A 12,420-nucleotide genomic window follows, 5' to 3' on the forward strand; every position below is an offset into this window, starting at 1 on the left:
GCCCTGCGTTCCAGACAACTGGCTCCTCCAAGGCTGACTTTATTTTTGTAAATGCCCGGTGTGTAAATGTACATCTCTGTTTGGATTTCTGTAGCCAACATTTTATTTAAAAAAAATGTTGTTTTGGTTTTTCTGTCCGTCTTTATTTTTCTCTCGCATACGGGTCATGCGTGATGTCGTCTCCTGGTACCGATCACGTTTGCTTTGCCCCCCCAAACCCTTCAGATGTGTCACCAGAATACTCTAGCAAACTTAGGGTCTCTGTTTCCAACCTCTTATTTTCTACATTGTCCCATCTGTTGCATGGGGAGAGGATGGCATCGATGAACTGCATGTAGTAGGCCTATGTCTATCGAGAACTGTTGGTATGTACCGCTAATTTTACATACATATATGCAACGAGTTTGTCTACACTATACAGTTTGTGTTGGTTGTATACGCACATACAACATTATTGAATAGAATATTTATACAAAAAGGTGTACTGTAATGTCAGTAACATACTTAATGCAATATAGCGTGCAGTATATTATTGCACCTGTCACTTTCGATGGGACAAAGAAAAACGGAGGGGTTTGGCTAGTTTGAGCATGAAAAAAAAAAAGGCCAAAGTAGAATTTACATTAAATTTCCTTTGTGACTTCTCATCGGTCCTCTTTTCGAGTGGTGACTGAGCTCTTGTGTCAATGCCGCTCTCATCCCCTGATGCCACCTTTTTTTGAAGTGACATGGACATCCAGCATGCCACCACGGAACTATGTATGCCCTCTCTTTGTTTCCTCCACTTAAGAAATTTAACCTCGTCACATGTGCGTGTTGAGCGGGAAATGTCCATCAGGTACCTTCGGTAAAGTGCAACTTTTATTGGCAGATTGTTTGGTTTCCCGGTTGAGAAGAATAGGCACTGTTAAAATGATTTATTTTCAACAAAAAAAAAAAAAAATACATTATATATATATATATATATACCATTGCAAGTATGCCCATTGGAGTTATGTCATGTTATAACAGATTTGTAACCATGTATGATTAAGGTCTTCGCATTGTTTTCCATGCAAAATGTTGTGTCATGCGGCACATTTAATGTTTTATTATTAAAAAAAGAAATAAAAACCTCAAACAGTAACCTTCCGCCTCAAGCTTTCTAGTGAATTTTCCGCCCAGTTTTGGACCACACAACACACCGCTCCGTACCTGTTAAACATAGATCTACATTATCCCCAAATAATTGTCACTTTAATAATTCTTTCCTCTCCACCATTTGGATCTGTCATGTACCTGCATTATATCATGTGCAGCAATCTGGAATATGTAAGTGTTCCTACAAAAACAAAAAATAATCATACATAAATCTGTTTGGGAAACACATGTTTACATGGTAATATGTTTCTTCCACACCTACAATAAGGATCACTTGTAACCAGTACAATGAATGCTAAAGAATGAATGCTGTTAGTGATATGCAGAATTCCATCCATGTTTAGTTCTGTCTTCTCCCTCCTCCCGTGGTTTTTCCTGGCCGCTGTGTTTTTTTTTTTACCAGCCTGGTCGTGACGATCAGCGGTGCTCCTGGTCGCTCCTGGCAGCCAGGCCTCTCTTGTCTCTTAACGCCAGCGTCCCTCTCCCCTTCAGTACTCTGCTCCCACCCAGATTTCGCAAGCGTTCCCCGTCCAGCCGTCCCAGCACTCACAGTTGCCGCAATTGCACAACCCATTTCCTGTGAGGGACAATGTGAGAAGAGAAGCTGTGAATTAAGAGCTGCGCCATCATGCCTGACCTTTAACAAGGTTCCTCTTTTCACACCCCGCTTCCCTGGGTGCAGCTCTCTGCCGGTAGTGGATGGAGGCTAGGCTGACTTTGCTGCTCAGGACGGTTCTGTGGTTTCACACTGCTTGTGCCCACACAGCAGAGGAGAGAAAACACTGGTTTAATTAAGAGGGGGGAAAAAAGCCTGACATTCACCACATTTATACAAAGTTCAGATATCACAAAAGTAGTTATTAAACTGTGGTGGTGACACAGAAAAGTCAGACTGTAGGAAAGAAATGCTTGTAACAATGTATGTGGACATAGTCACTGTGATGTCACCCATTGATTTGTGGACCGCAGTTTTATAGGCCTTGAGTTTGATATTTTGGCCGTAGCCATCTTGTTGTTGTTTTTTAAACCAAAAGTGAAATGAGACATCTAATGCTAAATAATTTCTTGGTGACCAAAGTTCTACAATTAACTTTCATGAACTGAAAACACACTATGAAAGTTCTAAGAAGAACTCCGAGACCAGACAACACTTTGGTAGCTACATGTCAATCATATGCTAGCCCCGCCCTAAAGCATACTCTGCTTATTGTCTATTTGGCTCTAAATGGACCTTAATTTAATAAATGAACATCATGCTGTATTGAAGAAGACTGGAAACTAGAGATTGAGACCATAAACTCATGTTTACAATGTTTACTGAGGGAATAAATCAACTGAGAAGTAGAGTCATTTTCTCAATCTGACTTCTTCATACAATCAGGATTCGCCCCCTGATGACTATTAGAGAGAATCCAAATTTATGGCACTAAACTTGACTTTTAAAAACCGGAGTTTGCTGCCTCCATGGTAACAACTAATAAACTACAACTGATATCAAAAACAACAGACTAGAGTTTAAGTACGATCTCCTGCAATCGTTAATAAGTATCTTAAAAGGCCTAAACTGTCCAATCAATAAGAGTGGCCAGTTCAGCAACACCATCGTATTGGTTATTGGGGGAATCGCTGACAAGCAACCATCATTTAAGCATTAGCGCTTTTTTAATTTTTTTATTTAGGTAGTAAGACACCAATATTGGGTTATCGCCCTGCTCTGAATGTGTTATAACCTTGTAGACCCTGTCTCTCACTAGCTCCCTGAGCTGTCAGACAGATGATGCTGAGATTAGGAGGAGGACTCATTTTGGCCTCCGGTCACACAGCTGAAAAGACATATTCACTGCAAAATATCAGTGGGAGAGGAGAGAAAATAGGGTGATGGACTTAAAAAACAATGTATGAGAGTAAGGTGGAAAAACAGAAGGCAGAAGAGATGGGTAAGTTGGTGAGAGGAAGAACAATAAAAGTCAGCCAAAGTGTTCGTTGATCTTCTGAATCCAGGGTGCAGATTAGACAGACATTCTCATCATTAAAGGATAAGGCTGGTCTTTCTCTATTTATTCTTCTTATTGTCAGTAAAGCCCATGAAAACACGACAACCAACAATGCCTTAGCCTGTCTCTCCAAAATGTCCAACTTCCCTGCTGCACCACAAGCCGATGCTCAAACAGGAGTGAATTGTGGGTTTGTTGGGGACTATTTTAATCTGCGGATTGATAGACATTTGGTGCGCTAATTCAGTCAAGTTTTAGAATTTAGAACAGTTGGTACTGTATTAGTTACGATTTTAAGATAAGTGTTCTTTATTTAAGTATTTCAATTCTAAACTACTTCATAGTTCCACTATTCTTCAGCGGGTAATTTTCTACTTTTAACCAAATTTTTTTCTAGCAGCCACAGTTCTGCTACATTGATACTTCTTTGCTTTTTATATTTTTCCTGTTACATCTTAATAATGGTATTTTTACTAAGGCAAAGATCTAAATACCTTTTCCATTGTTGTTAACAGCACTACAACAGTGGTATGTGGTACTAAAAATAAACTTCATTGTTATTAAGGAAACTGTCACCCATTGCAGCGTTAGGCCTTGTTTTTGACATCGATGTGGCTTTATGGCACAGAGGAAGGAGATAAATAAGGCTCGGGGTACTTGTTAGTAGGTATTTCAATGTCAGTTTTGATGTTTTAATGTGAAAAGGAATAACATCACCAGCTCAATTGTACCACCCACGTTCCCACAGGAGTGGGAGGCTGTTTAAATGGGCGTTCCCTCAAAACAACAGACACTCTTGTTTCTGCATTGCTGTTACTAAAACCTTTTCAAGTTATTGTAATAGATCGGATGGGCCCCTGATAAACACGATTGGATGTGTTGCATGTTGGAAAAAATAAATATATCTTAACCTGTGTTGCAGGTGGACTAAAAGCCCTCTGTGTTCCTTTTCTGAAAAAAAGTAGCTGAAATGATCATATTCAGTGCACAACATTAACCAGCAAGCATTCCTGATACACTGAATTTCCACAACACTCATCGGTTGTAAAGCTCTGAAGGGTTCATGAAATCTCCAGATGCAGAGTAATTCCTTCATAAACTTGGCAAACAAATTTTTGAGTTGTTAACGTGAAAAAAAAAGACTCTCTGCTACCTGATGAAGCAGTGACTGCTTTTACCTGCAAATATTGTAGACTTACTTTTTCATGTAAAACCCTATTACCATATAATAGTTTTCCTGTATTATGCTAATGTTCACTCATACATATATACCTCAGTCAGTAATATGGTAATCAGGAACATTTAGCAGACATTGCCGCACATTTTCTTTCTTTCGCTCAGTTTTCCACATTTTTTAAGCAACTCTTATCTCCATTTGGAACCACTGATGCTCATCTGAATGACATTAAGGCTGACATTTTGGAGTCATGGAGTAATGATGAGCTACACTTCTGAACAGCTGTCCAGATTCTGACAGGCCCGGGGGCAACAATAATTATAAACATGTTCTGAGATTCTTCATTATCAGCGGGGAGAAGACGGCTCCTGTGGAGAAGCTGCTATTTACAGAGGGAAAATATATATATAAAGTGTGTGTGTTCATACGTTTGTCACAATTCATTTCTCTCTTCTCAAACTCACAACCGTAGCTGTTCATGTCCGTGGGATTGCCTCAAAATCTACAAATACAAGGTTTTCATAGATCCACTCAGTTCTGAGGAACCATGACCAGACCTCCACCTCCAGTGTTTGGAGCTAGCTCTGCTAGCTTCTTTTACTGGAAAGGAGCACGGCTGGGTATTTTGGTTGGATGATTTGAAAAAATCTTTGCTGGCTCTTGCTTGTTTCTCAGGATTAACAACTTTATAGCTTTAAGTAGAAGTGCATTAGCAACAGAAAGCACTTTAAATATTTGAAGTAAAAGTACTCATTATGCAGAATGGCCCCTGTCAGTGTTATAATATTAAATAATTGGATCATTATCAGTGATGCATTATCATGTAAGAGGCACTGTTATGTGTTTGCCGGGCTCATTTGAGTTGTGTCACATACTGCTGGGTAGTTCAGACACCTGTAATGATTCACCATATTTTATGAACTGATCGTGTGTTTTATGTGAAAAACCACTACAGTGGTATCTGTACAAAGTACAACATTTAAGTATTGAAATGTAGGAAGAACGAGATGAGGGAGGAAAATGGAGATGAAAATAAAAATTTAAATTAGTCTTTGATGGGTTCGGATTTGTTCTTAGGACCTATTATTAATATTAATATATATATATATATATATACACACATACAGTATATATCATCAAGTGATGTTGTTTTCAACTGCGGGCCAGTCTGCGGATCACATCTGGTCTCTTGTCAATTAAATATATACAGATATATATATATATATATATATATATATATATATATATATATATATATATATATATATGTGTGTGTATGTGTGAACTACATATCCCACTCTACCTGTGCAGATGAGGCCGTCGTGTTTGTCACACTCTCGGTCGTCACACTCGCAGTACTCTCCAGACACCCACCAGTCTTGGGGAGAGCAAATACATTTGCCACAGTGACAGGAACCTGCACACACACACACACACACACACACACACACACACACACACACACACACACACACACACACACACACACACACACACACACACACACACACACACACACACACACACACACACACACTGTTAATTAACTAACTCACATTCCAAATCCAGGCTGAATAACATTTTGATAGAGTGTATTTCTTCTTAACACCGTCCCCTCACTGCTTGAGTTTGTTTTACATTCTGTTTGTATTATTTCCTGTAAATTCTTTACTTTACACAGAGGATGAATAGTGTTGGGCTGAGTGGATATTAGATGTTCCCTGGGGAAAAAGCCCCTTAATATTATTTTTGCCTCAAGGGAACCCAATCAGCCCACACCTCTCCCCCATAAGTATTGTTTATTCTCAATCTCTCCCTCTCTCTCTCTTTCTCTCAAGGCCGGCAGCAGGATAACAAGGTATTAAGGATTGGTAGTGGGAAACAAATATACTGCTGTCTGCTTCAGTTTAGGTTTTTTTTCCCAAAGCTCACACCCAGAGGTCCTGCAACTTTGTTTTCAATCTCCCCGATTTCCATCCCCACACACACCGTGTTACAGGAGCCCACGATGGAGGTGGAGGCAGACGGACAGACAGAGAAATCAAGGGAAAGGCGGAGGAGGAGCTGGGGGAAGATTGTCCTGGTGTCTGAATGTAGTGGAGCATGGAGAATGAACACGCTCATCTTCATTTTCACGGCCCGCTCGGCTCTGCAGGGCTTGACCCACTGCAGTCGCTCTATTTCTGTGGATCCCAAACCTGCTGCGAGGCGTCGTCTGCCACCTAATGACATATATGATGTGTCGACACTGTGCATAATCCTATAAATGTATAGGCTGCAACTAATTGTAATTCTTTGTTATCAATCAACCTGACAATCTTGTTGCCGGTCAACTTATTCACCGTAGTCTATAACATGTCACAAGAGAGAGAAAAAAGCCCCACACTTCGTTTTTTTGTCTTGTTACAATTCATTACAATTGAGAACGATTGATTTATATGAGCATTCTTATGTGCCCGTGCCTCTGACAGCTGTGGCTGAAGGCGTCATGTTTTTGGGGTTGTCTGTACGTCCGTCCCATTCTCCTGAACGCCATATCTCAACGCCTTGAGCGAATTTTTCTAAATTCAGAAAAAACATCCAATTTAGACTTGAGCGTTAACTGATTACATTTTGCAAGTCAAATGTCTACGGTCCCTGTGACCTTGGAAGACATGTTTTTGGCCGCAACTCAAGAATTCACATGCAAATTATGACAATTTTACATGAGTGTCAAAAAGGGTAGAAATATGAAGTGATGATATTTTGGACAGACACGGATGCAAACTGTAACTTGACTGTTTCGGCAGAGGCGCACAACCTCGAGTCTGTGGTTCTAGTTGTCGATTAGTTCTCTATCAATCAACTGATCTGTTAATCTACCAATATTCTCAGCCCTATAGGAAGCTATCTGAGACTGTATTGGATAACTTAAATATAACATGTAGAAATAAATCAGATTGTGTAATAAAACTGCAGCTGTGTTCTGGTTCTTGTAAAACATTAGACCTGTTAGACAAGTATGAAGATAACTTGTTTCCCACAGAAAATACACATTTTAATAAACAAAGCTTGTGACGCAAGACAGATATTGATATGTCGTTTGAGACATTTTGAGCAATACTCCAGAAAGAAAGTGAGACAAAAATGATATTCCAGAGTTTCTAAGAAGGTTAAAGCGCTGAATGAAACTACCAGAGGTAATGGGGCGGGGTACGTTTTAGAAATGACTCATCTTCAGTGATCCTTAGAGAGAAGATATTGTTATATGCTATAGAGAAAGGACATAAAAAAGGACAATAAACCTCCGAAGAGAACATAGAAAAGAAATGTGCCTTTGTTAAGAATTTGCCTCTGGATGTACATTTATCCAGCCTTACATTTCAGATATCAGTGGAAGGACAACCGTTTGAGTGTCATAATTCATCCGTGACATCTGGGTTGTTGTGTTACATACTGTTTAAAACAGTTGAGGGTTTCAAGGGTTAAACCTTTGGTAGATGTAATTGCCCATATATCCAATCTGTGTTCTTTTAAATTATGAATTATGTATTTCTGTGAGTAAATACTGCTCATTTGCTGTACTTTAGTACAAATTTGAGATACGTTTACTTGAATGTTTCCATTGCATGCTACTTTATACGTCTTCTCATGTACAATTCAGTGCTGACAGAGGAATTTTTTTTACTCCACTACAGTTATTTTACTGTACAGATTTGCATATTAAGATTCAACATAAAAAAACACTTGACAATCTTTTAAAATGTTATGAACTGTTATGGATTAAAATACCAAACAATATATGAAATCAAATTAGCTACAGCAGTAAATGCTACAAATAAATGCATCATTATGATAAATTACTGATTACTGCATTTTGAGCACAGTAAATTTAGCTGGGAACACTTTTCAATGCAGTATTTTTTACTTAATTTTGCGTGGTATTCCTATTTTTTACTGCTCAGTACAAAGTAGTACCATGTGAACACTTCTTCCATCAATCCCAAAAAGGGACTTTCATTGAATCTTTTTGACTTAGCACACTGACTTATTGGAAAACATCTCGGTCACCTTTTCCACTGCACATGACTCCGTCCGACGTCTCACAAAGTTCCTTGCTCTGAGCGTCGCTCATGTCACAGGACCTCTGGAAGTGGCATAGCTTCCCGAACCAGCCCTCCTCGCAGATGCAGCGTCCGCACGAACAGTAACCGTGACCTGGCGGCGGAGGGCAGAAAGGCCTTCATTTAAAAGGAGACAGACTATGGAGCATGGCCATGAGAGAATAGCACAAGCAGAAGAGAGAAGAAAAAGATAAATGGCATAAAAGCATTCAGAGATGGAGTGAAAAGTCAAGAGAAATGCCACTGGAGAGAGCAACGAGGAAGGCGATAAAGCAAATAAACACAGAAAGTTGACAGCGCAGACACTGAACCTTGACAGTAATAGGCAGTACAAGGAGACAGAGCCACAGGAAGACGTGAGAGACGCAGCAGGCTTATTGTATTTCCTCCGGGGACATGAAAGGAACTGTCATCACTGGTCTTGTCCTGTCCCTAATACATCTCCAGCGTTTCAGAGAAAGATGAAAAACAAAGACAACAACACACAAACACCCCCACACCCCCACTCCCCCACACACACACACACACACACCCACACACCCACAAACATACCAAACCAGGGATGTTTAATTGGTTGAAGAAGGCAGTTTGGGTGCTTGGATGCTCTAATAGCCGACAGCATCACTGTGGTTTTAACAAGCGCACACACACACACACACACACACACACACACTGTTTACACACACACACACACACACACACACACACACACACACACACACACACACACACACACACACACACACACACACACACACACATTCCCTCCTTCATCTCCGACAGCTACATCATTCGCAGTGCGCCAACTTCAATACAAACTGCATCATGTAGAGGCGGTGGCTTCATTGATTGATTTCCTTTGTGTTCACATCTGGTTACAGATGCCAGGTTGAAGAGGTGGTAATGAGTGCAGCATTTCCATCGTTGTTAATCTTTACCGTACTGTTAGACATTCTCTGATGTGGGGTTGTATTGATTCAGTCAAACAGCTGTTTGATTACATTTTGATTATCAGCTGAGACTTAACAGGTCGCACATTCAACCAAAGTCTTGCATAATGTATACTTATATACATAAATGATTCACTTACTCACAATAACTAAATTTAAAGAGTATCTAGGCAATAATTCAAAGAATTTTTACATAAAGCAATATCAATTTCTTTTTTTTTCTATTCCTTTTTTTCTTTTGAAGGATGCGGTTTTATTCCAACCCTGTTTCCTATAAAATTAGGTTCCTGTTCAATTAAACTGACCTCTCAATTACGTTTTGAGGGAAATGTATTTTCCTCCAATAGGAACGGTTCAAGTTGTAAACCGTTTCAAGCAAGTGGTGAATAAACAAAACAAAAACAAAAAAATGCTACAAAACGCGTCGAATAGGTTTAGGCAACAAAACTACTTAGTTATGTTTTTAGAAAAAAAGATCATTGTTTGGTAAATAAACCAAACAAATTCGCAATTAAAAACAAAAACAAATGAAAATGCAAATAAATACTCTGTGGTTTTGTTTGGGCAACAAAAGTACTTAACTCACACGGGACCCAATCTCCTCGGTGTACAGCCCTGTTTTGACCTATCCACCACCCAGACCTCTTTCCTTTGAGGACTTCTGCTTACTAATTTAATCCACGACAAAATAAGTTTCCCTTGAAATGGAATTCACAATGCTTTCTTTTCATGGGAACTACATTTTTCAGACAGAGGACTGTTTGTTCTGATGGATAAATGAATCAAATGTTGATGCGACAACCATATCATATGATAATACTGGGTCACCAGCTAATGACATCCTCTCAAACACAGAGATGCTCACAAGTAACTTTTTGCATGTCCAATTCAAGTCCCAAATCTTTAAGGGGGGAAGTCCAAGTCAAGTCTCAAGTCACTTCGAGTGCAACTTGAGTCCAAGTCCTGAGTCCAACACCCAATCTCTGGCAACAGCCGTTCACCCTGCTGCCGCCTGTCAAGCAGTCCTGAAGCATCTACTGTGGTACCACCAGACTCCTCATCTCCACTCCATACTCAACCATAAAAAAGGGTCTACAACTTGCATTTTGTTGTGCAACCCTCTGTTGTAGAATGAATGGAAGTAGAATAAATGGACCTTGAACCCTAAAATGGACGATGAAGAAATAAAATGTCCAGTATCTTTACGGACACAGCTTGCAAAAAATATAGCTCCACACCAACTATCATTCTACAGCTCACATTTCTCTTTTTTTGCTGTTTTTAATCAATCGGGGAGAGGTGGGGGATGGGGTATTGGAGGTGTGTTTGTGTGTGAGTCTGTTGTGTTGTGTGGAGGTTATAAATGAAAGTTAGGGAGCCTCTGTCTCAGTTGGTGTGGAGTGGCAGCCATGGCAGGCCATGCATGGCTGCCCCAATCAGCCTGCCTGGGAGAGCAGTTAATTGCTTTGGAGGAGCGGCAAACCTAGCCCTCATTCAATTAGTCTGCACCTGCCTTTCACAGAGCGGGCATTGTGCTATAGCGTTTAGAGATGGACTGTGAGGGGAGGAAGAGGTGGGGAATCGGGTATTCAACCCAGCAAAGATCTGTACGGTATGCAGGGATTGTCTTAGAGTTAAGAGTTTATTCCCGCCTCTATGCATACTCCGTTGCTCCAAAGAAGTCCTAACTTTTTTTTTTATACAAAGGAAATGTTGTCCTCTTTCCAAAAGAGACCAACTTGTTTCAATAATTTGTGTCTGTTTCTTGAAACTACCCATACTGGAAAAATATGAATTTCAGCCCGTCCCCCACTCTCAAACACTACACTTCACCGTTAGATATAATTATAAGGATTCTTTAGAAATCTAATTTTTTTGTATTATTATGCAAATCCATCACCAATTTAGACATAAATACATGTTCCCATCAGAAACTCGTAATACGTTAGTTGAAATACATATTTTTGTTGTGCCAGTCATATTACTCTGACACATTACCCCTTTTAAAATACTGGGGCATCATACCGGTCACATGATCAACAGAAGGACCTTTTACATAAAGCACGAAAAGCAGAGCAGAGCCTTGATTCCAATCAAACAGCTTTATGGCTCAACACTAATGCTACACTCATGTCCCATGGGGGTTGACATATTGACTGAATTCAATCCATGTCAACAATCGGGTCCTAATTATGTATGAGGAATTATGATATTTCGATAGCCCTGATGCTGTTGATCAGACTTCACACTGGATACGGAAGTGCCCGAAACAACAGACATATAATAAGATAATTAAACCCTGCAGGATCCCAAATCAGTTTTTCAACATTACTCAACCCAAATTTAATTGATATATATTTAACCCTCACATAGCTAGCTCATCAGCCCAACAACTGTCTATAGAGTTTTACAACAGATAGATAGATAAACTGACTTTTTTAATCTAGAGGTATATATCTATAAAATACACAAGGTAAATAATATATAAGAATACAGTATACATAAACCAAACTAGAACAACTATATTAAATATAAAAATGGGATTAGTTGGCATAATGGCATAATGGCACAATGGCGCAAATGCTCATTATTCATCTATCCCATATCACATGCACACAGAGCACTTGGGCCTCAATCGCAGTGTGCAAAGTGGATATTCTGTCGCTCTCTCCTCTCGTTCCTCGTGTTTGGAGAAAACTCTTAGAGAGCCAAGTGTGGACCGAGCTGACTGACAAGCTAGTTAACACTGATGGATTGAATTATATGCAAGGAGCCTGTGTCATTTCTCACTCCCCGTCCTCTCAGCTGTGTGCAGCAAGGCCCAAACATCTAGGGGCCTACCCTGGATTGGGAAGTTATTATTTATTGTTTTTTACAGCCCCCTCACCTTAAAGCTACTTTTCTGTTTGATCCCCGAATCCTCACTCTCGATACCTGTTTTAGAGTGCCCCTAAGTCTTCCACAGGCCCCTGAGTATACCAACTTAATTGTCAGCCTGACAGCATTTCTGTTTGTGTGTGTGTGTGTGTGTTTATGACTGTGTCGGTGTTTGGTGC

At 39.9% G+C, this 12,420-nt stretch overlaps 1 protein-coding gene across 1 annotated transcript in view; it reads right to left on the reverse strand.

Moving 5' to 3' along the window:
- Positions 1-1,523: 1,523 nt before the first annotated feature.
- The window catches only part of itgbl1 (integrin, beta-like 1), a 45,742-nt gene continuing 34,845 nt past the window's right edge, over positions 1,524-12,420 (reverse strand). The window contains exons 9-11 of the mRNA XM_054615120.1: positions 8,362-8,508; positions 5,615-5,728; positions 1,524-1,717 (exon numbers count right to left, since the gene is read on the reverse strand). Of these exons, the coding sequence (XP_054471095.1) occupies positions 1,629-1,717; positions 5,615-5,728; positions 8,362-8,508 (350 nt within the window). The 3' untranslated portion in view covers positions 1,524-1,628. The remainder of the gene's footprint in view (positions 1,718-5,614; positions 5,729-8,361; positions 8,509-12,420) is intronic.

This window comes from Anoplopoma fimbria, chromosome 16 (assembly GCF_027596085.1).
Source record: "Anoplopoma fimbria isolate UVic2021 breed Golden Eagle Sablefish chromosome 16, Afim_UVic_2022, whole genome shotgun sequence".
NCBI lineage: Eukaryota > Metazoa > Chordata > Actinopteri > Perciformes > Anoplopomatidae > Anoplopoma > Anoplopoma fimbria.